This window comes from Pongo pygmaeus, chromosome 7 (genome assembly GCF_028885625.2).
Source record: "Pongo pygmaeus isolate AG05252 chromosome 7, NHGRI_mPonPyg2-v2.0_pri, whole genome shotgun sequence".
NCBI lineage: Eukaryota > Metazoa > Chordata > Mammalia > Primates > Hominidae > Pongo > Pongo pygmaeus.
In genome coordinates, this window is record NC_072380.2 from 110225373 (window position 1) to 110253228 (window position 27856).

At 44.0% G+C, this 27856-nt stretch overlaps 1 protein-coding gene and 1 pseudogene across 1 annotated transcript in view; one reads left to right on the top strand and one right to left on the bottom strand.

Moving 5' to 3' along the window:
• The window catches only part of LAPTM4B (lysosomal protein transmembrane 4 beta), an 81030-nt gene extending 55844 nt beyond the window's left edge, over positions 1–25186 (top strand). The window contains 1 exon segment of the mRNA XM_054497416.2: positions 23991–25186. Within this exon segment, the coding sequence (XP_054353391.2) occupies positions 23991–24068 (78 nt within the window). The 3' untranslated portion in view covers positions 24069–25186.
• Positions 24583–26458, bottom strand: LOC129042113 (transmembrane protein 69-like; annotated as a pseudogene).
• Positions 26459–27856: the final 1398 nt, after the last annotated feature.

Sequence of the window (27856 nt, forward strand, 5' to 3'; positions counted from 1 at the left end):
TTTCTAATTGTGGGTCTTAAGACCTTCCCTAAAGAGGGTCCAGCCTCGTACCCTGAGGGAAGGAATGCTGACCGTCCTTAGGAATGCTGAAGCTTCCTTAGGGATAGCTGAACTCCTGGAGGTTCCTTGAGGATGGTATACCCAGGAAGGGCTTGGAAGCTCCATGTTCCTTCCCCCATATCTATGAATCTCTTCATCTGTATCCCTTGTAGTATCCTTATTATAAACCAGTAAACCTCAGTAAGTGTTTCTGAGTCCAAAATGTTATGGGAACCTCAACTTGAAGGCTGGCTGGTCAGAAGCTCCTGAGGCCCAGACTTGCAGAGTGTCGGAGTGGGGAGGGGACACTTTTGGGGACTGAGTCCTTAACCTGTGAGATCTGACACTGTTTCCAGGTAGATAGTGTTATGTGCACATCTAAGTGAAGAAGAGACAACCTGAAAAGGCTAAGTGTGAGCAACAAGGCTGTTTATTCACTCGGGTGCGAGCGGGCTGAGTCCGAAAAGAGTCAGCGAAGGGTGTGGGATTGGAGCTAGTTTTATAGATTAGGGGTAAGCAGTGGAAAGTTACAGTTAGGGGCTGTTTATTGCGGGCAGGGGAAGGGGTCACAGGCGGGAAGGGTCACAGGGCACAATGTCACAAGGTTGATCGATCAGTTAGGGGTAGAGTGTGTTACAATGGTAGAATGTTGCAAGATTGGCTAATAAGCTAAGACAGCAGCTAGCTGTTTTTCTTCTTTTGTGGTTTTCCTGTTGTCCTAGACTTTCTGGCTCCAGGAGGCCTTCTGGATGTGTACATGTGGGTCACAGAGGTTACGATGGCTTGACCATGGTGCAGGTTTCTCAGAAGACCTCACATTCCCGTCTTTTTGTATTAATAATGGAAAAACAAAAATGAGGAAGAGTAGTGAAGTATGGCGAAAATTTATGGTGTAAATTTTGGGGGTGGTACGGAGGGATGATGGGATATTTTTCTCAGGGCTGCTTCGAGTGGGATTAGGGGTGGCGTGGGTACCTAAAGTGAGAGAGAAAGGTTAAATCGAAGGGAGACCTTGGGGCAGGGGGTGACATTGTCAAGTTGTTAAAAGGAGCATATGTCGAATTTACTGATTAGTAATAGCTTGGGTGCTGTTTTGTATGAACTGAGAGATTAGCTTGAAAAGACAAGGTCCGAATAAGAGAAGGAGAAGGATGAGTGCTAAAGGGCCTGTTAGTGGGAGGAGCCATGAAGCTAAGCTAGAGAATGGCCAAGTAGGTCCAGTATAACTATCTGCCTGATTAGTGAGTTTTTGAGCTCTGTCTTTAAGTTTTTTGATGTTGTCATATACAAGGCCTGATTGATTTAAGTAAAAGCAGCATTCTTCATTTAAGAATAGGCAGAGTCTTCCTTTTTCAGCAGTAAGCAGATTGAGGCCTCAGCGATTTTGGAGGACAACTGCGGCTAAGGAATCGACTTGGGATTGGAGGACAGAAAGTGTTTGAGTTATATCGGTAAGCCTAGCGGAGAAGTCATTGGAGAGACTGTGAAATGTGGTGATAGAAGTTGAAGGCCTGTTCAATTCGGAACTCCTGTTCCGATTGCAGCAGTGGAAACTCCTAATCCTATAAGCAAGGGAATTAAGGGAATGACTCTTTTTTGTCTTGTTGTAGTTATAAGGGGAATGGGGAGTTGCTCGTTTCCGTTTGCAAACTAGGTTTTGGGAGTAAGGAAGATTTAAAGTGCAGATGCCTGTCCAATTAGGAGGGAGGCACATGTAGGTGGAAGAGCCGCAGAGGAAAGAGTCCTTGAGGCAGGCAGAACTGGAAGTGCAGAGTAAAAAGGTAAGAGAGTGTGTTCTGGAAGTGGGGTCCTGCACCCAGACCCCTGGGGATCCAGCAAGGGTAGCAGCTGTTAGGGGTTGTAGTGGGGTTTGGTAGGGGAGCTGTGTGGAGGGAGAGGTTCTGTTTTCATGATGTATAAGAAAGCGCTTGGTATCTACAAGTAGCCATTCACTGTTATTTATAAGACTAGCTATAAGCGGGCAAGAAGAAGGACTTGGAGGGGAATCTGTTGAACAGGGGGAGGGTAGCCGAGGATGGAGTGAGAGAGCGGTAAGCGTCTTTCTAGGCAAAAGTTGCTACCAATGTTTTAAAGACTGTTAGTGATGAGAGTGGGACTGGAATGCTCCAATTTGCTGGTTGATGTGAATGTTGGGGCTTTGGAGGTGAAGAGTAAAGGAACATAAGGAAGACAGAAGGTTACTTAAGGGAATTCCAGTAGGTAATTGTTGGGAGACGCATAAGGGAGCGGCAATGGGGATAGTTGTCTGTGTAGCAAGATGTCCAAGAACAGGGGGTGTGGAACTGATGTAGGGAGATAGACCTCGTAGGTAGGTAGGGAGAAGAGCAGCAGCCTGTTAGTATGAGATATTGGGGGAGTTTCTGCTGAATTTTTCTTTTCTTTCTTTTTTTTTTTTGAGACAGAGTCGCTCTGTAGCCCAGGCTGGAATGCATTGGCACGACCTCGCTCACTGCTACCTCTGCCTCCCAGGTCCTGGTTCAAGCAATTCTCCTGCCTCAGCCTCCCGAGTAGCTGGGATTATAGGCACGCGCCACCATGCCCAGCTAATTTTTGTATTTTTGGTAGAGACGGGGTTTCACCATGTTGGCCAGGCTGGTGTTGAACTCCTGACCTCGTGATCCACCTGCCTCGGCCTCCTAATGTGCTGGGATTACAGGCACGAGCCACCGCGCCCGGCCCCTGCTGAATTTTCCAGAAAGTAAAGAAGTTGTTTGGGAGGGTAAAGGTGTGGGGGTCCCTGAAAGAGGTTTGGAGGTGTAAGGAGATGGGGGAGGTTGCCTAGTCAGCTAGTAGGGCAGGAACAGCTGTGTAGTAGGAGGAAGAGAGGGAAATGCATAGCCAACAATTTTTTGCTAAGGAAGGATTAGAGGTGATGAGAAGAGAGTGGGTGGGTGAGGTTGATGGTATGTTGGAGATAATTAGGGAGGGGTAGAGGGTAGCAGGAGAACGGGAGTGAGACCCAAAGTGAGTAGAAAAGAACTTCATCGAGGTGGAAGAATTAGAGAGTGTCTTGCCACACAAGGTCACCTATCCACTCTAGGAGAGAGTTAAGGGTGGCACCTTGAGGGTGAGACCAGGAGATGTCAGTTACAATGGTCCGGAGGAAAAGCGTGAGCCGCCAATGTAGACAAAAGCAGGGCATTTAGAAATAGGCGAGAATGGTGATTAGGGACCTAGGTAGACATTAAATAGTGGGGTGACTATGTAAAGGCCTATTGTAAATGAAAGATACAAAGGGCTATTGTTCTTTTTCAGGAATGTGAGTAAGTTTAAGGGAAGTGGGGGAGGGTACTTGCGACTTCCAGGAGGTAGAGGAGTTAGGCTGGTGGTCAGATTTTATCCTGGAGCGATGAACCCAGTGGGGAAGGTTCTGTAGACGGGCTGCGGTTGGAGTGCTGTAAACGACCTGGTAGGGTCCTGTCCACCGAGGTTGTAGAGTTTGAGGGGTTAGTTCTTAACAAGAACTGACCGTCGGGCTAGGGTGTCTTTATATGGCTGGGTATCTGGAGTGGGTGAAAGGAAATTGGCAGCTCGGTGGATTTCATGTCTAGCTTGTTGAAGGACTGGAAGATAGTTACCAAGAGGGCTGGTGTCTGGAATGAGGTTGGGCCCATGTAAAAATGTGTGGCCATATAGGAGATCAAAGGGGCTATACCCTGTGGGTTCTTGAGGGGTGGCTCGAATTCGGAGGAGAGCAAAGGGTAGAAGAATTGTCCAATCTTTTTTGAGTTGGAGGGTGAGTTTGGTAAGATGTGTTTTTAAAAGACTGCTGGCCTTTTCTATTTTTCCTGAGGATTGAGGATGATAAGGGTCATGGAGATTCCATTGAATACTGAGGGCTTGGGAAACTGCTTGGGTGATCTGACTGATGAAGGCTGGACTGTTACCAGATTGTATGGAGGTAGGAAGACCAAATCGAGGAATTATGTCAGTTAGGCAAGAAATGACTGCAGTGGCTTTTTCTGTCCCTGTAGGAAAGGCTTCAACCCATCTGGTAAAGATATCAACCCAGACTAGGAGGTGTTTTAATTTGCAGACATGGAACGTATGTGTGAAATCTATTTGCCAATCTTGTGTAGGGATAAATCCTCGGGCTTGGTGTGTGGGAAAGGGAGGGGGTTTTAGGAAGCCTTGGGGAGTAGTAGAGTGGCAGATAGAACAGTGAGATGTGCTTGTTTTGAGAATGGATTTCCATAATGGGAAAGAAATGAGGGGTTCTAAAAGACAGGTGAGAGGTTTGTATCCTACATGGAAGTGGCCATGAAAGGAAGAAAGGATAGAGTGGGCTTGTGAGGCAGGGAGAAGGAATTCTCTGTGGTCTAAGAACCACTTGCCTTGAGTTGGAACGGACTGGTAGAACAGGTTTTCAGAAGAAGAATAGGTGGGAGTGATAGATGAGAAAGAGAAGTATTGGCCGTCTGGAGCGCAGGCGCTGAGGCTGCCTCTTTTGCTGTTGTGTCGGCACAGGCGTTTCCTTGGGCAACGGGGTCAGTTGTTTTTTGGTGCCCTTTGCGATGGATTGCTCTGGCTTTGGCTGTAAGGAGGGCAGCTTTAAGGAGAGTCTTTATTAGACCCAGCTGGTGTCTGCTGCTTGTTGTTGGGAGAAACCCCCATGCCTTTGGTCACAGGAGCCTTCTGCTTTGACCGTTGTGGTATGAGAGCAGAGGAAAAACAACAGCTTGAGAGCTTTCCCCAAAACAAATATACTTTCGGTTTTTTTTTTTTCCAGTAGAAATTTTATAGAAATTAGGGTGCTTAGAGAATTTAAGAACCATGAGTAAGTCCCCAAAATGCATTCTACTAGCTTTTTGGAGAAAACTTCTATTTTTCCCCTTTGAAAGACACAAAGGTATGGAATAACGGGTATGTTTATTTAGGCTTAGTTACAAAATTTATCAAAATAGCTACACTTTTCAACTGGACGTTCCCACCTCTTCTAACAGTGTGCCTCTTTTCTTTTGAAGGGCTACCAGGTGGGCAGTAGTTTGTAGTAGCTACAATTGGGGGCCATGGTCGAATGCCAGCTGCGTTTGTTTCCTGGTGTGTTGACATACATGCCGGGAAATTGCTTGGTAGCGGTTGGTCATTCTCTGTCATTTTGTAACAACTTGCCATTTTTAAGATGAGGAAACTGAGGTACTGATAATGTTACTATTTTCCCACAGTTCCCAGTGAGCCATTTTTAAAAATTTTCTTCTGAAAGAATTATATTCCTGGAAAAGGTAGATTTATCTTTTCTCTTAACATAGTTGTGTTGATATAATCCACTCCAAAATATCAGGGTAGACCACCAGTTGAAGTCTCAGCTTTCTGACAATATTTTTTATTTATTTATTTTTATTTTATTTTATTTTTATTTTATTTTATTTTTTTTGAGACAGAGTCTTGCTCTGTCATCAAGGCTGGAGTGCACTGGCGCGATCTCGGCTCACTGCAACCTCCGCCTCCCAGGTTCAAGTGATTCTCCTGCCTCAGCCTTCTGAGTAGCTGGGATTGCAGGTGTGCGCCGCCACGCCTGGCTAATTTTTTGTGTTTTTTAGTAGCGAAGAGGTTTCACCATATTGGCCAGGCTGGTCTCGAACTCCTGACCTCCTGATCCACCCACCTCTGCCTCCCAAAGTGCTGGGATTACAGGTGTGAGTCACTGCTCCCGGCCTTCTCTGACAATATTTTTTAAAAAGATATTTTAAAAAACAAAATGGGGCCAGGCACAGTTGGCTCACACCTGTAATCCCAGCACTTTGGGAGACCGAGGTGGCCAACATGGTGAAACCCCATCACTCCTAAAATACAAAAGTTAGCCGGACATGGTGGCACATGCCTGTAATCCCAGCTACTTGGGAGGCTGGGGCAGGAGAATCACTTGAACTCGGGAGGCAGAGGTTGCAGTGAGCTGAGATCGCGCCATTGCACTCCAGCCCAGGAAATAGCAGCGAAACTCCATCTCAATCAATTAATCACTCAATAACAAAATGGTATTGTTATTTTTTAATTGTTATTTTTTAAAGAGTTATTATTTTACCTAAAATAGTAAGTTTCTAATCCCATAAAATATCCAGTAAGTGCTCAGGTTTCCAATTGTGTCATAAAGGGATAATTTTCTAGCACTTTATTTGAAACAGGATATATGGGTCAATATGTAGTTTGTCTTTATAATTTTTTGTTGAAGAAATTAGGTTGTCCCACAGTCTAGATGATTCTGATTGCATGCCTCTCATGTAGTCTTCTGCATTACCAGTGAATTATTTGGATCTAGAGGCTTTTTGTGTTCAGATTTGCCTGTTTGTTTGTTTTGCAAGACTACTTCATAGGTGGTGATTTTTTCTTCCATTAGGAAGCAGATAATGTCTGGTTAACCATTTTTTTGGAAGTCAAGAACCATTGATACTTAATACCTAGATTTATTGATTATTAGGGTTCCAATATGAGCTATAATTCCTATTTCATTTGTTAGTTAGAATATTTGTATAAAGAGAAGCTTTCCTTCATGTACTATTTGGCTACCCATTGTATTTGTGACATGGATAAATATACGTGGTTTTGTTCTCTTTGTCAGCTTTCAAAATAATGAACTGGTTCCTCATTCTCTAGTGGTGACCAGTAAGGTTGTTTTAAAGTAATAAATGAACTGATGAAAACTCGCGGTGGCTCGCGCCTGTAATTCTAGTGCTTTGGGAGGTTCATCGGAGGCCAGGAGTTTGAGACCAGCCTGGTCAACATAGTGAGACCCCTGTCTCTACAAAAAAAAAAAAAAAAAAAAAAAAAAAAAAAAAAAAAATCCAGGTGGCATGTGCCTGTAGTTCCAGCTACTTGGGAGGCTGAGGTGGGAGGATTGCTTGAGCCTGGGACTTAGCTGGAAGCTGCAGTGAGCTGTGATCGTGCCACTGCACTCCAGCCTAGGTGACACAGCAAGACTCTTTAAAAAATAAAAATAAAAAAGGGAGAGCTATTAATGTCATGTTGAAAAGTACAACCATTTTGATAAAGTTTATAAGTACGCCTAAATAAAATTTGTTACTCCGTACCTGTTTTCAATCTTTCAAAGAGGAAAAATAAAGTTTCTCTGAACAGCTGATATATTATAGTTAATATAATTAATGCTCAAGTTGTGCTATCTTTGGCCACTTGGAGTCTCTTCAAGTTGGTTTCTGAGTCTTTTGACATGTCCCTGGTTGTGTGTGTGTATGTGTGTATGTGTGTGTGTTTGCAGAGACAGGGTCTCACTCTTTTACCCTGGCTGGAGTGCAGTGGTGTGATCATGCACCTGGGCCTCAAACTTAAGCAGTCCTCCTGCCTCAGCCTCCTGAGTAGCTGGGACTACAGGTGTGAGCCACTGAGACCACCCTAGTAGTCTTTGATCACTTTCTTATTGTCTGGTATGACAAGATGCTCTAGGCTCATCTTGTACATTTCTTGCCCCAAATGTGGAATGAGCCATTTCTCCAGGCAGCCCTGCCTATGTTTTGTAGGAAATGACATCTGGAGACCATAATCTGGATTTCTGGGGTTAAAGGACAGGCTTTTTGTTTTGGTTTCGGCTTTTTAAAGCAGGGCTCTGCATGTTTAAAGATTGTTTAGAATTAAAGGAGTTAATGTTACCATTATCAGTTAAGAAAACCAAAGTTACTGAAGCCTCCCTCTGAGACTCTAATGGGGGTTGGAATGATCTAGATCTGTCATTTTCCCTGGTCTCCATAGCTGTGTTAAGAACTTCACCATGTATAATAATGTATGTTTCTCTCGCGTTCACATCTTTGTTGGGAATCCACATTTACATAATAACAACATGTCATGCCTTGCTTTCACTTACTTCCAGATATTAGGCCAGATAGCTTTTCTCCCAGGCTGAATAGTTTCAGGTTGACCTCTGTGGAAAGATACTGGGGGCTCTTGCTGGTAGAAAATAAATGTGGTTTTTCCTCTTCTTCTCTAAAACAGTATACATATTATTATCCAGATGTGCTCTTTCCCAAAATTCTTCTCAGAGGGAGGATAGAGAAGAGTTACTAGATATTGGAGATCATTCCCTGGGTCAATCTCTCCTCCAGTTTCCCAGCTAAACCAAACCACATACTTTGAAAGGAATGCCTAACACAGAAGGTCACAAACTCTGTTTATAATGCTTTAGAGTCATCCCACCCCCAGCACCCTTAGGCCATTGAAATAAGTAACATAACTGTTCATTTTATTGAGTAGTCATGTCCAAATGACTTAATAGTGGTCATTGGGGCAGTATCTAACAAGTGCTGGCACATTTTCCTTGAAAATTTAAAATGTAACAAGGTGCCCTTTTTTGAGTCTGCAGCTCCCTCGGGCGGGCCCGCTGGTGGTGCCTGGGAGCCCCCTTTCTTTTAGGGCAGTGTTATGAAAATCACATGGTGGGTGTATATTGTGTAATACCACACTCTCCCCTGCTGCCAAAATTTGGTCATAAGAGGAAAACATTTAAATACAAATCCTGTAGATAGGGGTCCCCAAGCCCCGGGCCGCACAGCAGGAGGTGAGCAGCGGGCAAGCAAGCATTACAACCTGAGCACCACTTAGCAGATTAGCAACAGCATTATATTTTCATAGGAGCACAGATCCTATTGTGAACTGCACATGCAACGGATCTAGGCTGCATGCTCCTTTTGAGAATCTAATGCTTGATCACACACACCCCCTCACCCCCCCAATCAACCCCTTAGCAAAGTTGTCTTCCTTGAAACCGGGACTGCTGATGTAGATTATGGTAATAGGTTTCTTTCATATTAAGCTTTATTCAAATTAAGTTTTTTGTTTTTTTTTTTTTTTGAGTCTCGCTCTGTCAGGCTGGAATACATAGGAGCGATACATCAGCTCACTGCAACCTCCACCTCCTGGGTTCAAGTGATTCTCCTGCCTCAGCCTCCTGAGTAGCTGGGACTACAGGCACACGCCAGCATGCCTGGCTAATTTTTGTATTTTTAGTAAAGACAGGGTTTCACTATATTGGTCAGGCTGGTCTCGAACTCCTGACCTCAGGTGATCCACCCGCCTTGGCCTCCCAAAGTGCTGGGATTACAGGCGTGAGCTACTGCGCCCGGCCATAAATTAAGGTTTTAAAAAGTATTTCTTAAACCTATATGACCTTGTTTACTAATACTAATAAAGGCCCGGATGGTGATAAGAGCCAGTATTATGTTAAATCTAAATGTAGGGAACCTGATTCCTCTGGAATTGTGGCACTCAAAAAGCAGTGAGGTTGATATTTAGCCAAAATGGTATATAAGAATTCTGATTGCAGATAAAAGAATCATAGTCTTGGCTGATGTAGGAAAATTCCTATTTAGGGAAAAACAGGAAAATTTTTAACTCCATAGTATTTATTATGCCATGTCATATTGTAGGCTCTTATCCAGATTAACATTATATGCAAACTTACTGTTTTAACTTCAAAAAGTATTTTGCTATGTGGGGGCCTTCTTTTGCATCTAACTGCTTGAAAAATGCAATTGAAGGAAGGTGAGTGTGGCTTCTTTGGTTTCAGAAAATAAATATAAAGAGAAAAAAATATATATATATACATACACACACATATAAGATGAGTGATGACTGGGGCAAAGGCCAGATTATCTTCTCAGTGTCCTTTTCTCAATAAATTCTCTTTGAGGCACCTGAGATTAATTAAGGCTGACCTTGGGTTGTCAAAAAACCACAAAACAGGTGTTTCCTGACTAAGGGGGAATGGGAGTGGAGTCAGATTTTGTAGTGGTTGCAATGACTTTCAAAAATCGTGCATGAAAAATTTGATGTTTTTCCTCCTGCCACTTTTTTTTTTTTTTTTTTTTTTTTTTGAGACAGAGTCTCTGTTGCCCAGGCTGGAGTGCGTTGGCGTGATCTTGGCTCACTGCTGCCTCTGCTTCCCAGGTTCACGTTATTCTCCTGTCTCAGCCTCCTGAGTAGCTGGGACTACAGGCACATGCCACTATGCCTGGCTAATTTTTGTATGTTTATTAGAGACAGGGTTTCACCACGTTGGCCAGGCTGGTCTGAAACTCCTGACCTCAGGTGATCCACCCGCCTTGGCCACCCGAAGCACTCCTGCCACTTTTAAAAGCAGGTTATTACTTCCGAGTATAGTTTGGATATGGTTAGAAACAAGTTCTTGACTGCATAATGAGTTCTGTTTTTTTATCCCCCTTCATAAAAGTCATCATTAACTTTCCAAAATGGTTTGAAGAAGGCTTTGCCTAAGAGTAGTTACTAGATTGGCTATTAATTTAGCATCCCTTTCAGTCCTGTACACACCAAATTCAGGTACATTAAAAGCAGCTCACAACGAAACAGTTTTTACCACTGTCATTTGCGTAAATGAACCAGAGGGCCCAGGGGACGGTGAGGGTAGAAGGGGAGAGAAAGAAGATTCTTCAGGAATTGGACTGGAAGAGTTTGAAACTCTAGCCTGTCATTATTGGCTTTCAAGCTTCTTGCCTACCAGCTTTAGAAGAGAGATCTTATTACTAATATCTCAATTTTAGGTGTCACTTTTCCCTTATAATTTAGTAATTTATATAATCTCTCCAAGCATTTTCTTTTCTTTTGATTTTAAAAGCCCAAAATGAAAGTGACAGGTTGATATGGAATAGATTTGGTAAAATTGCACATAAGCTGAGAGAGCACTAGGAGACTGTTTCCAGAGGCAGGGTTAGAGGCAGTGAAGGTCTGGCCCAGGGCAGGAGTGCCGAGAGTGAGGCAGGCAGATGGGAGAGCTGTCAGAGGTAGTTAATAGTAGATCATTGAGGGAACTGGAATGACAGGAGCTCTCTTATGTGTGACTATCACTTAACATAACATATACAATCACGCACTTGCAGGGTAGGGTAACACCTTGAACGTCATCTGGCCCAGCCATCTTTTGATGCCCTCATTTCCTCAACAGTGTGCCCACCAGTTCCATCCAGTGAGGGTTGAGTGACTGCATTGATGCTGTATTCCTCTCTGCATCTCTTAGACCTCCCTACTCTTGTGTTTGTATCATAGGTTTCTCCGCAGACATGTGGCAGTTGCCGCCCATCAGGCCTTGTGCCGAATGCTTTACATAGATTAACTCGATCACACAAGAGTCCTTCACGTACTAGGTCCTATTCCTGTGTTGCAAAAGAGGAAACTGAGGCACCAAGAGGGTAACTTCCCGAGGTCACCCTGCTAGTTGAGTGGCAGGAGGGGGACTATAACCTGATCAGCCTGGCTGCAGGCTGTTCTGACCCACTCACCTCCTCCTAACTGTTGTCCAGTTGGGACTGCAGCTGGGGCCAGGTATTCTCATCGCCGTGTCTGGCTGTATTGCCGAGGAGGAGGAGTGAAACGTGGACACTTTTTCATTCAGACAGTTCTTCTCGAGTACAGTCAGAAACTTTAAAAGCAGTGGGATTTTCTGGTTTGTTGTTTGTTTGCTAGTTTTTACCTTTTCACACAGTGGAAGGGAGGGGTGAGTAACTCAGAGAAAAGGGGTGGAAGAAAAAGAAAGGTTAAAAGTAAATTTTGCATACCAGGGCAGCTGCTTATCTGTATAGTTGTGCTACACAGTCCTGCTTCCCATACCCCGGTCCCTGCATTCTCCTGATGTTGTCATATGCGCACACAGCTTCAGATAGACTTACCTGTTGGTTCCAATATCAAAGCATCATGGGTGAGATTGGACTACATGCTCCTGAGATTTTTCTCCCAAAACCTTTTCCTTGGCTGTAATTCTGAGGTTCAAGCTGACAGTATGTGACATTAACTCAGCTCCTATTTCTTTCCTTCTGCATAATATTCTTCCAACAATTTTTTTGTTTTGTTTTGTTTTTGGTGAGACGGAGACTTACTCTTATTGCCCAGGCTGGAGTGCAATGGTGCGATCTCGGCTCACTGCATCCTCCACCTCCCAGGTTCAAGTGATTCTCCTGCCTCAGCCTCCCGAGTAGCTGGAATTACAGGCATGTGTCACCATGCCCGGCTAATTTTGCATTTTTAGTAGAGATGGGGTTTCACCATGTTGCCCAGGCTGATCTCGAACTCCTGACCTCAGGTGATCCGCCTGCCTCGGCCTCCCAAAGTGCTGGGATTACAGGCGTGAACCACTGCGCCCGGCCACCAATAAAATTTTAAATGTCCTGGTCTGCTGGAAATTATCTCCGAGCCATATAACTTTCCAGTTATTTCATCCCAGAGCAACATTCGAGAAGACCACACAAGCACTTGTGAACGTTAGGAGGCTTTGCATCTGGGGGATCTCAGAGTGTGTTTGAGAGGACATCTAGAGCAGTCAGATCAACACGTGGATGTTTGAAACCTAAAGTTGTGAAAGCTTCAAACAAACCTAGTTTTCGTTGTGAACCATTTTACTATAAAACACACACACAACTTATTTAATAACGTGCCTCAGAGTCCATATTGATTTTACTCTAGGGACAAATGAGGCAAGGAATTTTATATTTTTACATTTTAGGGAAGGTTTCTGGGAATGTATTTCCCTTTCCATTATTGCAAGAGGTGGCAGGGAAGAATGTGGAGTAGGGAGGCAGGTGAAATGGGAGTCTGAGATCCAAGGTTATGAGCAGTCCCTGCATCCCTCCTTTTCCAGCCCATGTTCTGCGGCAGCAGCTGGGCGTGGTGGGATTGGATCCCCCTGGAACGGTTGTTGTCATGAAGGAGATGTGTACAGTAGGTGGCGTAGCACATTCAGACTTCGGGAACATGGAGAGGCAGCTGCCAAGATGCCTTTGATAGGATTACCAAGGTGATAGCACACTGCTTATTTCATTTCCTCAATATTTAAATATCCAATATTTACTTAACTATTATACTTAAGTGTGTAGAACCATTTTAACTTTCAGTTTGGGCCACTGTATTGGTATTTTATAATTTTTAGACCCAACTGAAAATATTTGCGGTGTGAATTCTGTATTTTGAGTACAATCTGTATCAAATAATTCGGGTAGCTCCTTTGCTGAGAATTAAGGATAATAATGGCTCCCTCCTATTATGAAGTGAAGAAAACAGAGAGTTGTGCAGTAAATTGAGGATAAAAATCTACCTCTATCTTGTTTGCCTTTGGAAACAATTCCTTGCTCTAGGTGAGAGGAGAGTTTCCCATTAGAACTCCCAAAAATGTGTGTATATTCTCATCTCCCGGTGTCGTAGGTTCATTGAAGACAAGATGTTATCACTTGTCAATAGCACTATTATCTTAGGTACCTCTTACTGTGAGGTGTTGTCAGTTATAAGGCACAGCCAAAATTATTATTATTTTTTTTAATTAAAAAGTAAACTTTAATGTTGAAAATGCAAACTTGGGGAAGACAGAAAAGATCACACACAAGGCTGTCACTTCACACTTAGAAGGTTGCACAGCGGCCAGGCAGAGGCGCTCCTCACTTCCCAGATGGTGGGTAGCTGGGCAGAGGTGCTTCTCACATCCCAGATGGGGTGGCAGCCAGGCGGAGGCCCTCATCACTTCCAGACGGTTGGCGGCCAGGCAGAGTTGCTCCTCACTTCCCAGACGGTGGGGAGCTGGGTAGAGGCGCTCCTTACATCCCAGATGGGGTGGCGGCCGGGCAGAGGTGCTCCTCACTTCCCAGACGGTGGGGAGCTGGGTAGAGGTGCTCCTCACATCCCAGATGGGGCGGCAGCCGGGCAGAGGGCCTCCTCACTTCCCAGACGGGGTGGCACAGCCAAAATTCTGAGATGTTTAGATGTACAAAAATGTACACTTTAGAGTAAAAGGTACAGAGTTGTGTGTCTGTGTTTACTTATAGTATATATCACAGGTGGGGCATTTAAAAAGTTTGGAAAAATTATTCTAGATATCTTTCTCTTTTTTTTTGAGACAGAGTTTCCACTCTTGTCACCTAGGCTGGAGTGCAATGGCACGATCTTGGCTCACTGCAACCTCCACCTCCTGGGTTCAAGTGATTCTCCTGCCTCAGCCTCCCGAGTAGCTGGGATTACAGGTGCCTGCCATTATGCCCAGCTAATTTTTGTAGTTTTAGTAGAGGTGGGGTTTCACCATGTTGGCCAGGCTGGTCTTGAACTTCTGACCTCGGGTGATCCACCTGCCTCGGCCTCCCAAAGTGCTGGGATTACAGGCATGAGCCACTGCGACCAGATGTCTTAAAGATAAGCCCAGACTTTGTATTTCTGATTATTCGATCCCAAATGCCCAAATGGTTATTCCAGTTACTCACAGAGGTTCATCATTCACTTATCTCCCCTTTCCTGTTTGGCTTAAGTAAAGGTATCTCACATCAAAATAGGCAAATGTAGCGTGACCAATTTAAGATAAATATTTGATGTAAATACTGCATATTTTAAACAAGATGCATTATAGGTGATTGGGGGTTTTACATGGTGGAAAAGAAAACATATTTTGGCTACTTGGGATTAATTGGAATGGACCTTTGGAAGACTTAAGTGCCCTTAAATAATGAGACTGCTTGGAGACTGTACTTTCTCATCTGACATCACATCTTCCAAGGTTACAATTAAGGGCAGCGCTTTTCCTTAGTGCAGGTGAAGGCAAACTTATATTTCAGGTTTTAGGGGCCATATAGTCTCTATCGCAAGTATTCGACTTTGCTGATGAAGCTGGAAAGCAGCTGTAGACAGTATATGTGAATGAATGTGGCTAGGTCCCTATAAAGCTTTACTTATGGACACTGAATTTTGAATTTCATATGATTTTCACATGTCGCAAAACATTTTTCTTTTGAATTTTTTTTCCTTCAACCGTGAAATGACATTTAAAAACTTCTTAGCTCCCAGGCCATACAATAAAATGGTGACAGGCCCTATTTGGCCCGCATAGTTTACCAACCCCAGCCTTACTAGAAATTTAGGCTGAGTTTTCTAGGCAACTGTAGGACAGCTATCTGAAACATTCCAGATTGTTCAGTAGCCCTTGCTTTTGGCTTGGATAGATCTGAATTGAACTGTTCCCTCCTGCAAAAGGGCTGGCAAACAGGAGTACCTAATCTTTGCTTTCTGTTGTAGTTTTTGTTTTTGTTTTTGAGACAGAGAGAGTCTTGCTTTGTTGCCCAGGCTGGAGTGCACTGGCGTGATCTCAGCTCACTACAAGCTCTGCCTCTTGGGTTCAAGCGTTTCTCCTGCCTCAGCCTCCAGAGTAGCTGGAACTACAGGCGCCCGCCACCACGCCTAGCTAATTTTTGTATTTTTAGTAGAGACGGAGTTTTGCCATATTGGCCAGGCTGGTTTCTAACTCCTGACCTTGTGATCCACCCGTCTCAGCCTCCCAAAGTGCTGGGATTACAGGCGTGAGCCACTGCGCCTGGCCTAATCTTTGGGGTTTTTGTAAGGATATCTTTTTCCTGCAAAAGTTTTAGTGCTCCCTTATATAATATCTTTTTTTTTTTTTTTTTTTTTTAAAGACAAGAGTCTCACGCTCTCACCCGGGCTGGAGTGTGGTGATGCAATCTTGGCTTACTGCAACCTCCACCTCCTGGGTTCAAGCAATTCCCGTGCCTCAGCCTCCTCAGCAGCTGGGACTACAGGCATATGCCATCACACTCGGCTGAATTTTGTATTTCGTATTTAGAGACGAGGTTTCACCATCTTGGCCAGGCTGGTCTCTACCTTTTGACCTCAAGCAATTCTCCTGGCTCTGCCTCCCAAAGTGTTAGGATTACAGGCGTGAGCCACCGTGCCCACCCTTACATAGTATCTAAATTAAAACTTATATTTGGCCAGGCGCAGTGGCTCACGCCTGTAATCCCAGCACTTTGGGAGGCTGAGGCGGGCAGATCATGAGGTCAAGAGATCGAGGCCATCCTGGCCAACATGGTGAAACCCCATCTCTGCTAAAACACAAAAAATTAGCTGGCTGTGGTGTTGTGCGCCTGTAGTCCCAGCTACTCAGGAGGCTGAGGCAGGGGAATCACTTGAACCTGGGGGGCAGAGATTGCAGTGAGCTGACATTGCACCATTGGACTGAGACTCTGTCTCAAACCCACAAAAAACAAAACAACAACAACAAAAACCCAAAACTTATATTTAGCAAACTATAGTGGAAAATAAATAAATAATTTGCTGGCCAGGCACAGTGGCTCACACCTGTAATCCCAGCACTTTGGGAGGCTGAAGCAAGCAGGTCACCTGAGGTCAGGAGTTTGAGACCAGCCTGGCCAACATGGTGAAACTCTGTCTCTACTAGAAATACAAAAATTAGCCAGGTGTGGTGGCAGGCGCATGTAATCCCAGCTACTCGGGAGGCTGAGGCAGGAGAATGCCTTGAACCCAGGAGGCGGAGGTTGCATGAGCCAAGATTACAGCATTGCACTCCAGCCTGGGGCAACAAGAGCGAAACTCCATCTCAAATAAATCAATAAGTCAATAAATCATTTGCTTACAAAACAGTTGCTAAAGTCTTGAAGAATAGTAGCTGAAGCTGTTATTTATATAGAGTATTACCTACTGTCATTTATACAAAGATCCATTCTATAAATTCCTATTTTAGTTTACTACCAGAAAAGAAACTGACATCTTCTCCTCTTTCCCTTTTTGTCTATCTGTGTATATGTAGAAATAAAAACCTTATAACCCAATAAATTTCCATTTTGCCTTATTTCTGGCTGATTTTAACACTCAGTTGTCTTATTTTGCATGATGATGTTTGGGGGTTGGGGGAGCAGGATGGGGAGAGGGGGGGTCTATGTCATACTGGCTGGAGTGCAGTGGCATGATCATGGCTCACTGCAGCCTCAACCCTCCAGGGCTCAAGTGATCCTCCCACCCCAGTCTCCCAAGTAGCTGGGATTACATGCACGTACCAGTACCACCACACCCAGCTAATTTTCCTTTGTTGTTGTTGTTGAGATGGGGTCTTGCTATGTTGCCTGGGTTGGTCCCGAACTCCTGGGCTCAAACGATCTGCCTGCCTTGGCCTCCCAAAGTGCTGGGATTACAAGTGTGAGCTTCTGCATCCCGCCAATGCTGTTCTAATGCTAGAACTCATTTCACAAGCCAAGAAGTTCAGCAGTGAGCTCATGCTTGTGGAATTCATCAGTATTAACATGTTCCCACCATCCTGAAACAGCTGGCATCCTAGTTCTGTAGTTTCCATTGGGGTTTTGGGTACTAGATGACGTCTCATTGTGGAGGTGGAGTTTTACAAGACTGGAAGACTTCTGTATGAAAACACGTCAGCTCCAAGGCAATGACTTCAAACAGCACGGTACTCCCCCTTGCTTTACTTAGTGTCTATACTGCACGTGTTCAGGCCCTACTTCCTTGTGTTGAAAGTCGCCTCTTTGACAAGTTGGGTTGTTTCCCAGGCCCTTGCAGAAGCTCATAGGTAAAAGCTTACAACTCATCTGCCAGCTGGGAAGGCCGAAGGAATGGGTATGCCTGCCCACATCCTCAGGCTGAAAGCTTCCCCATGATAACTGACTTCCTCTTTCCATTTTGACTGCCATGATTATCTTTTTATTTTTAAAATGCTGCTTTTAACACCATATTGCACACACATCCCTAAAAATCATAGAATCAAAAGGTTTTTTAGTCGTCCCGTCACTCCCTCCCCCATCCTCCACTTTTTCACCCCAGCAGAAAGCACCCTCAACTCTTTCACTCATTTCTTCTGTACTTACCTTCATATTTAAAAGTAATAGTCTGCTTTGCTAGTTGCTGATGATCAATGTGAGATGTCTTTTGAATAGGATGTAACTCTCACTCTTCCCCCATTTTCTCCGCTGCTTTATCTTCCTCATGTAGTTTCATCACGTTTTGCCTGCATCATCAGCTAGTGTTTACTTTGCCTTTGCGAATATATGAATATTGTTCAGTGCAGAGTTCTGTAGTGTACATTCCCTTTCTCATACAACTCTTGATTTTCCCAAACTAATACTTGCTTTGTTTTTTTAGATCTTAAGATTTTTTTTTTTTTTTTTAACCTTTTACCTAGTCCCAGGCTTTTCTAAGTGGCTATCAGAGCTGTCAGTTTCTTAATATTAACTATTAATAATAATACTATTTTCCAAAGGTTTGATTCTGTAAGACACTTCGTCAGTTTTCTTTCCTGAGACTTCTCCTCACCCCGTTCCAGGCCAGACAAGGGGCCACACAGTTGTCATCTGGGCATTGATTTCCTTATAGCTTTACCTCACCCTTCTTAGGATGTAGGGGACCATGAACAGACTTATGGTGCAATTACCTTGTGCTTTATACTGCCCCCACACCCAGTGTTAGACCTCAGAATCTCCAAGGATGGTTCTTTGAGGGTCTCATGGAAGCTCTAGACACCCTCCCCAGGAAAATAAGCACATAGATGGAAAATTTGGCCTGCAATTTCAGGGGACTGGTAGATCCTTGCAGTCCATTTGTGGATCCCCAAGAACCCATGATCACAATCAGCATATCTTTTTTTTCTTTCTTTCTTTTCTCTTTTCCTTCCTTTTCCCCCTCCCCTCCCCTCCGCTCTCCTCCCCTCCCTTTCCCTTCCCTTCGACAAGGTCTTGCTGTGTCACCCAGGTTGGAGTGCAGTGGTACGATCATGTTTCACTGCAGCCTCAACTCTTTGGGCTCAAACAGTCCTCCCACCTCGGCCTCCTAAGGCTAATTTTTGTATTTTTTGTAGAGACAGGGTCTGGCTATGTTGTCCCCACTGTTCTGGAACTCCTGAGCTCAAGCAATCCTCCTGCCTTGGCTTCCAAAAGTGTTGGAGTTACAGGTGTGAGCCACCACACCAACACAATCATATCTTTTAACGTTTTGTGATATATTTTTATGAATGTCTGAAGACCCTTGTGTAATTTATACTTCGTATTTTGGGGAATGTAATGCTAGCAACAGTAGAATTTTAAATAAGCCTTTAGTGACTTAACTAATATTGCAGTAAAAGTTCAGTTCTAACCAGAGTATCCAATTTTTTTTCTTTTTGAGACGGAGTTTCGCTCCTGTTGCCCAGGCTGGAGTGCAATGGTGTGATCTCAGCTCACCACAGCCACCACCTCCCGGGTTCAAGCAATCCTCGTGCATCAGCCTCCCGAGTAGCTGGGATTACAGGCATGCGCCACCACGCCCAGCTAACTTTGTATTTTTAGTAGAAACGGGGTTTCTCCATGTTGGTCAGGCTGGTCTTGAACTCTCGACCTCAGGTGATCTGCCCACCTCAGCCTCCCAAAGTACTGGAATTACAGGCGTGAGCCACTGTGTCCAGCCTAAATATTTTCTATTCTTACCAATAAATAGTTCTTCCCTCCTGAGCATTTTGTTATTTATTATTATTTGATGGAGTGCATTCGTTTTCCCAAAAATATTTTAAAATTTAAATAGAGATAGTCTTGCTATTTTGCCCAGGGTAGTCTGGAACTCATGGGTTCAAACATAGACCCACCTCACTCAACTTCCCAGACTGTTGGGATTATAGGCATGAGCTACTGTACCCAGCCAGTTTCCCCAAATTATTAATGTCTTGTGGATTTTTGCCTAGTTGGAATCACTTTTATTCTAGGATGTCAGATTTTGCAACCTTTGATTTATTTCTCCCCCAACCTGTTCTATATGTTGATATAGCTAAGAAGAATGAAGTTGCCTCTGGTAACACTGAATCTTTGTTAAGTTGAATTGAAATTAATGAGTTTCTTTCCCACATGTTATATAGGCTGTCACCTAGCATAACAACTTCAATAGAAGAGACATTATATATAGATAGAGGGCAATCTTCCTAATGAACTTCTGAGGTCATTAGCAAGAGGGATTTTTCCTTTTGTGTGGAAGAGAGTTCCACTGTCATCCAGCCATTCCGTAGCTGAACTCATGTTAAAACCAACTCCAAGAAACTGAACTTGGATTAGAATTTGGTTGTATTAAGCATTGCTTGACCTAAAGCAGTCTGTGGTTGCGGTTTTAAACTCTCGAGTATGTTTATCTAGATGCTCCTTGAGTAGCTGCTGCTTGTCAGGAAGTGACTTCAGAAATAGGACATGACCTATATTCTTAGTTCTCTGAGATTATTTTTGGTCATTCATTGTGAATGGTTAAGTTTTTAAAACAAAAAGAGTGGTTTTAACTAACACCAGCTTCCATAGATGTCGAAATAATAGAGTTGTCACCAGTTTTGTTCTATGGCATCTTAATGGGCACATTCTGTGTTCATTGATCTCCTATAGTTATTTTCTCAGATTTTGGTATACTTGACTGATCCTTGTAGAAAAGAAAAATAGCAAGTGTTTGTAGTGAATATACTGCAGTAGAAACTGTGGCAGTGCTTCCTTCACCAGCCCTTCCGGTAATATCAGCATCACTTAGATACAAAGATGATGCTGCTCCTACAAGGATTTAAAACTAGTCCCATGTGGAGAACTTTTGAAAGTAGTCCAAAGGCGTCATCTGGAGAATATTTTGCAATCAGTATTTAGTATGTGTTGAAGGAAAAGTGAAAACAAGGGAGGGTGTCAGAAACTTTAATGAAAGGAGAAATTCTTCTCCAGGCATCTTAAGCTTTGAATTAAGGGTCCAAGGCAATAGAATATTTGAAAGAAAAGACTATCAAGATATTAAAGTACTGGCTGGGCATGGTGGCTCACGCCTATAATCCCTGTACTTTGGGAGGCTGAGGCAGTCGGATCACCTGAGGGCAGAAGTTCTGGACCAGCCTGGCCAACGTGGCAAAACCCCATCTCTACTAAAACTAAAAATTAGCCGGGTGTGGTGGCGCATGTCTGTAATCCCAGCTGCTTGGGAGGCTGAGGCAGGAGAATCGCTTGAACCCAGGAGGCAGAGGTTGCACTCAGCCGAGATTGCGCCACTGCACTCTAGCCTGGGTGACAGAGCAAGACACTGTCTCAAAACAAAACAAAACAAAACCAAAGATTTAAAACGTTGATTTAAAATGAAACTTTAAAACGAGTTTGAAGATGAATAACAAGAAATAGTGACAGACTGCCAAATGTAACATGAAAGTTTTATTTTGACAAACAAAAGGCAGATATGCAGCACCATTTTTTTTCAAGAATATTTTATGTTAATCTTCTGTGAACATTTTGGAGATTTTGATTTGAATATTGTGTTTTGCTCAGAAAAAAAATGGTGGGTGTGATAGCTGATTTTTACCTTTTAAGTAGCTCTGCAGGTTGGGCACAGTGGCTCATGCCTGTAATCCCACCACTTTGGGAGACTGAAGTGGGAGGATCACTTGAGGCCAGGAGTTCTACACCAGCCTGGGCAACGTGGCAAGACCCCATCTCTATGTTTTAAACATTTAAGTAACTCTACTGTGTTTTAGGATAATTTATCTAAAGATAAGTATATGAATCAGTTAATTGTTTAATGCAGTGGTGGGGCATTGTGTTGAAGCTCAGTCTTGCTAAAATTAATATTTCTGGTGCTGGTCACAGCTGTTTCCACTTGTTATAAGTTGCTGTATCTAATGCACACACACACACACATATGTGCGCTGGGGGCTCAGTCCTAAAGTCAAATATGCACACGCAGAGAAGACAGCTGTTGCTTTGTTTTAGAGAATACTTTTTTCTTCCCGCAGCTCAAGCTTACACTTTTGGAATTGCTAGTGGAGATGCTGTTGTTAGATACTGGCTAGAACTTGTGAAGGTCGACCATGAGGTTCTCTTCATGTGCTGACCTGTGCCTATCTTTCCAACTTGATTTCTGCAACATTATCCCTTCAGTGTTCACTGTAGCAAACACCTTGCAGTTCCCAGAAAGTGCCCTGTGGCCTGCTTCCCTCTTAACTCCCTACTGGAATGTCGTCCTCTTTACTGCATGCCTGGTCATCCTACTGAGAGGCCTTCCTTGACTCCCCAGCCTAAATTGGTTGTCCTTGTCTGTCCTTTCCTAACTTGTCTGCATCAACACATTGCTCATGCTGAGTTTTACCTGTGTCTGCCTTCTGCTAGATTGCGGGCCCCCGAACAGACAGTGGCATGTTTTCAGGTTCAAGTCGCTGTGAGTGAGTGCCCTGGACACCTAGGTGCTCAGTGGGTGCTGGTTTGTTGGACTTGGTTTCCTGCTGTGCTTCCTTGCCTCAGGCATGTGTTCTGTACTGAGTGTATCTTGCCTACTCCATTCCTTTTCCACGTGGGCAACGCTGAACATTTGCCCCAGACTCTGTACCTTGGGTAATACCTGACATATAAAGTATTTAGCACATAGGCAAAGATCACTACCTCTTTCAGGAACAAAGGCCAGGGAGCTGGCGGGCATGACTCTGGCGCATTGCCTTTGCCTATGTGTTGCTGGCCAGTTATCTGCTTCTTGCATCACAGCTACAGAGTCCCATTTAGCTTGACATGGGCTGGGCCTTGCAGATACTCCTCCTTCACCTCCTGACCCTGTTCAGCCAGGCCAGTAGGGGGCACTGGGGGAGGAAAGCCGCCACCCCCACTCCTCCACCCGCCTGCCCGCCCGCCCCCGGTTTCTGTGTGTTTCTGCAGTGTTCAGATCTTGTTGGCAGTGCGAGCGGAGACAGCGGCGGCAGCGCCTCTCAGGCGGCTTCCAGAGCGGGCGGCGGCTCCCGGGAACAGCTTCCCGCAGGTGATTCTGTGCACACTGGCCTCTACCTGGTTCAGCCGGAAGCTTCTCCACTGTCCAGTGGGCTTCAGCCACACCCTCCCCAGCCGTGTCTCAGCCCAGCCTTGGGGACCTCTGTTCTAGCTTGTTCTTTGCCTGAGTGCCGTACTTCAATCTTCGTATCCATTAGTGCTCTTTTCCCCCCATTAGTCAGTTCCCCGTTCCTCAGTCCCTTGTTAATAATTCTTTATTAAACTGTATTCACATCACTGTGTGGCTTCTGTGTTCTGATTGGACCCTAGCCAGTACAGGGGCCCTCTGCCTAGGTGGCTGAAGGAACCATACAGGCTTTTCGGGGGCCGGCCTAAATGGCACCTCCGTTACTCCGCAAACATCTGAGTTCCTGCTGTCGATAGGCACTGGCCCACCCTCCAGGAAGTGAGACCTGGCTTCAGCCCCACCGGAGCTCCAAGACTGGGAGGAGAGAAGTAATGAAGTGTGTAGAGCTGGAGAGGAGGGTGTGTGTGTGTGTGTGTGTGTGTTTGGGAGAGTGCAATGTGACAAAAACTTAACAAAATTTTAGTGTTGTTCTGGTAGGAGTTAAAGGGACAGATAAATGAAAATTAACAAAATTGATTAATACCACTTTAAGGATAAGTGATATCCCTGATAGAAAACCTAACCAAGTGTGGTTTTGTTTGTGAATAGTCTTTCCCTTTCCACAAATCACTTGAGGTGGGTGAGGTTTTATTTTGTCTTCTCATCTCTGAACTCCTAAAGGGCAGGGACTGTCTTTTGTCTCAATTATCTTACACTCACGATGACTATTACATACTAGATGCATAATATATATTAGTTTACTGAATGAAGGGTGATATAACTATTCTGTATTCCATTTTCTACTCCAAGAAAGCCAAAATCAGCCAGTGTATAGACTGCCAACTCTGAGGTATCCTTATTTCATAGACATGGAAACTGATGTTAAGTAACTTACCCAAGGCTACGCTGATAAAATGTGACTGACCCAGGCTTTGAATCCAGGCTGATACCTAAAACTTGGCGTTTTCACTACACTTTGCAGTTCTCACCATGAGTGGTTACTGTAGTCAATCAAGTGCCTGCCCTATTTGTGTGTGCACACAGACACACTCACCTAGGGGTCTTTTTTCCTCTTCAGAGCCATCACCATTTCTTCTAGAGCACTGACCTCTGGCCATCCAGGTACACATTTACAGGGTTAGAAAAACTCAGGGCTTGAGAGTCGCTCTCCATTTGCTCCTTTAAGGATTCAAAAAGTCTTTTAATGAAGTGTATCCACTTGCTAGAAAATTGAACTTGATACAGGTTGTGGAACATGTTTAGTTGCATAAAAGTTCAGTAAAAGCTAAACCTCGGGGGAACGTATGTGCTCTTCAAACACTAACTCTTGCTGTCCGTCTTCTCAGGTGCTGCTACCCCCGTATGATGATGCCACTGTGAATGGTGCTGCCAAGGAGCCGCCGCCACCTTACGTGTCTGCCTAAGCCTACAAGTGGGCGGAGCTGAGGGCAGCAGCTTGACTTTGCAGACATCTGAGCAATAGTTCTGTTATTTCACTTTTGTGATGAGCCTCTCTGAGCTTGTTTTTTGCTGAAATGCTACTTTTTAAAATTTAGATGTTAGATTGAAAACTGTAGTTTTCAACATATTGCTTTGCTAGAACACTGTGATAGATTAACTGTAGAATTCTTCCTGTACGATTGGGGATATAACGGGCTTCACTAACCTTCCCTAGGCATTGAAACTTCCCCCAAATCTGATGGACCTAGAAGTCTGCTTTTGTACCTGCTGGGCCCCAAAGTTGGGCATTTTTCTCTCTGTTCCCTCTCTTTTGAAAATGTAAAATAAAACCAAAAATAGACAACTTTTTCTTCAGCCATTCCAGCATAGAGAACAAAACCTTATGGAAACAGGAATGTCAATTGTGTAATCATTGTTCTAATTAGGTAAATAGAAGTCCTTCTGTATGTGTTACAAGAATTTCCCCCACAACATCCTTTATAACTTCAGTTCAATGACAGTTTGCGTTTGGTGGTAAAGGATTTTCTCCATGGCCTGAATTAAGACCATTAGAAAGCACCAGGCCATGGGAGCAGTGACCATCTGCTGACTGTTCTTGTGGATCTTGTGTCCAGGGACATGGGGTGACGTGCCTCGAATGTGGTAGAGGGTGGAACGGATGTGTTTGGCGCTGCATGGGATCTGGTGCCCCTCTTCTGGATTTGCATCCCCACCCAGGGCCCGCTTTTACTAAGTGTTCTGCTCTAGCTTGGTTCAAGGAGGTCATCCAACTGACTTTATCAAGTGGAATTGGGATATATTTGATATACTTTTGCCTAACAACATGGAAAAGGGTTTTCCTTTCCCTGCAAGCTACATCCTACTGCTTTGAACTTCCAAGTATGTCTAGTCACCTTTTAAAATGTAAACATTTTCAGAAAAATGAGGATTGCCTTCCTTGTATGCGCTTTTTACCTTGACTACCTGAATTGCAAGGGATTTTTTATATTCATATGTTCCAAAGTCAGCAACTCTCCTGTTGGTTCATTATGTGCTGTAAATTAAGTCTTTTGCAATTAAAATGAGGTTTGCCCACATCCAAGATGACCTTGTGACTTTGTGCTGATTGTGTCTGAGGACCTTTCCCTCCACATATGGCCAGGCAGATGCACCCAGTTCAGCCTAAGGAGTAGGCTTTTTTTTTTGGGCGGGGGTTGCGGGGGAGGTGGGGATTTTTAATCTTAATTTTTTAATCTTTAATTTTCAAGACAGTTAAAATATTGAAATGTTTAAGTGGATAACTATATTATTCATAAAATGACTGAGTGAAAACACACTATGAGATGAAAAGTACTTGTCAGGGATTTTCAAGCTTTTGCTCAAGTAATTACTATGAAATAACAATTTCTAGAAATGAAGAACAATCTGTGAAGAATAAATTACCATTGGTGTGGGGGAAAAAAGCCAAACAGAAGTAGAAAAAGGTGTAGCCAGCATACAAATGTTATCTACAGTGTATTTTTATATTTTTTATACTTGACCAGGTCTCATGTCCTTTTTCTGGAAAACTACTTTTAACTACTAAAGTGATTATAAATGAAAAAGTGGCCAATAAAGTGACTGCTATCCTCAGGGCTTTAAACCGGTTGGGATAATGTGGTAAGAGAAAAAGTTCAAGGTGGAATGCTACCCCTATGCCCATTATTACTGCGATTATGGCTTCACTAAGTGTTTCAGAAATAAGAAGGCAAACCATGAAAAGAAAAGAGGAGCTGTACTGCTAGCTAAATTAAGGTAATCTGGTTTGGCTGGACTACCTTCTGGTAGAGCAAAACCCCATCTGATTCCACCCAAGAAAGATAGGAAACTGGCTCCATAAGCCATCTGAGTAAAAGCTAATATGGGAATATAAGTTTTTGTCATCAGCATGACCAGTGGTGGAGCAACGAAGGGGATTAGTCCTGCCACAGTTAATATAATGCTGGCTTTGGGCTGTCAGTTAGGTAAGTGATGGTGCTTGGTGGCCTGGCTGGAAGTGCTTGCTTCTGTTTCTTTTTAAAGCTGCAGGGGGATGTATGATAGCACTGTGTCTTGCTCATGTACACTGGAAATGATGAGGAAAGCCAAAGCCTTGGAAATGGGGAAAAGTTCTGCTGGAGAGACATCTTGAGAGAAAGTGTATCTGTTCTGCTGGTTTTTAGTGCCACTGGGAAAGAGTACTTCAGCATCTTTGAAGATGCTTGAGAAAACTTCTGGATGAAGCGAAGCATACTGGCCCCTATTGAAAGTCTTGTTCAGGAAGATGCCAGGCAGTTCTGATTAACATGTTGTTACAGCTAAGCGGAGGCACTGAATCAGGGGCATGTTTCCTTGGTGCCTCCCATCCCAACCTGCACCTGTGGCAACTTTGAGACTTGCCAGCATTGCACGGAGAGCAGGAGTAGGCTTTATGGCTTGTTTTACACACAGTGTTTTTAATATCCCAGTCCTGATAAAACCAGCATCTTAGGCCAAGAGGAATGGGGGACAAACAGACTCGAGCTTCCAACATTCCTAACCATGCATTCAGCTGTTTTGCATATGGTTGCTTTATGTCCATCGTGTACTTTTAATAAGCAGTTAAAATTTTTGCTACATTCCAAGGGTGGTTAAGAGAGGAAGGAAGGGGGATTTTTATCCCAAAGAATCAGTTATTTCTTTTGGTGTATCTCATTGGCATTCTTTATACACTCTACCTAAGTAATTCTGTTTCTTGAAGCTTTATGTCTAGAAGATTGACACAAAGTTAAACACATGGGTTACTAGAAATGGAGAGGGCACCAGGGGCAGTGGCTCATGCCTATAATCCCAGCACCTTGGAAGAAGGAGACAGGAGGATCACTTGAGCTCAGAAGTTAGAGACCAGCCTGGGCAACATAGTGAGATTTCATCTCTGTGCAAAATTTAAAAATTAGCTGGGCACAATGGCATGTGCATGTAATCCCAGCTACTCAGGAGGCTGAGATGGGAGGACAACTTGAGCCCAGGAGGTTGAGGCTGCAGTGAGCTGTGGCCATGATCATGCTACTTGCACTTCAGCCTGAAGGACAGACTGAGACATTGTCTTGAAACAAAAAGAATGGAAAAGCCCTATCAGATAGTTTCATGATCCCTGGGGAAGGGACATAGGAAATCACAGTTAATTGCATGTTGTTCCCCGTGATTTTATAGCTCTTTGCCTAATCATTTTTGCAGTATGAAAAATGATACATGGTCAGGCCAGGCACAGTGGCTCATGCCTATAATCCCAACACTTTGGGAGGCCAAAGTGGGTGGATCATCTGAGGTCAGGTGTTTGAGACCAGCCCAGCCGGCCAGCATGGGAAAACCCCATTTCTACTAAAGACACAAAAATTATCTGGGCATGGTGGTGCACACCTGTAATCTCAGCTACTTGGGAGGCTGAGGCGGGAGAATAATTTGAGCCCAGGAGGTAGAGGTTGCAGTGAGCTGAGATTGCACCACTGCACTCCAGCCTGGGCAACAGAGCCAGACTCCATCTCAGGAAAAAAATGATGCATTTTGAGGAAGTGCTGATTTTGAGAGTCACATAGGGTTCTTGGAGAGAGAACGAAACTGCTGATCTCGTTCATGCAGCACTCAAATAGCACCATAGACTCTGAGATATCCCTTCGTTCTCAGAGATCCCATATAGTGCTGGTGATGCTGGCTTTTCCTGACTTGTTGCATAATCCAGGCTAAGGTCAAGAGCTGCCTCCATATTTACCTCTGC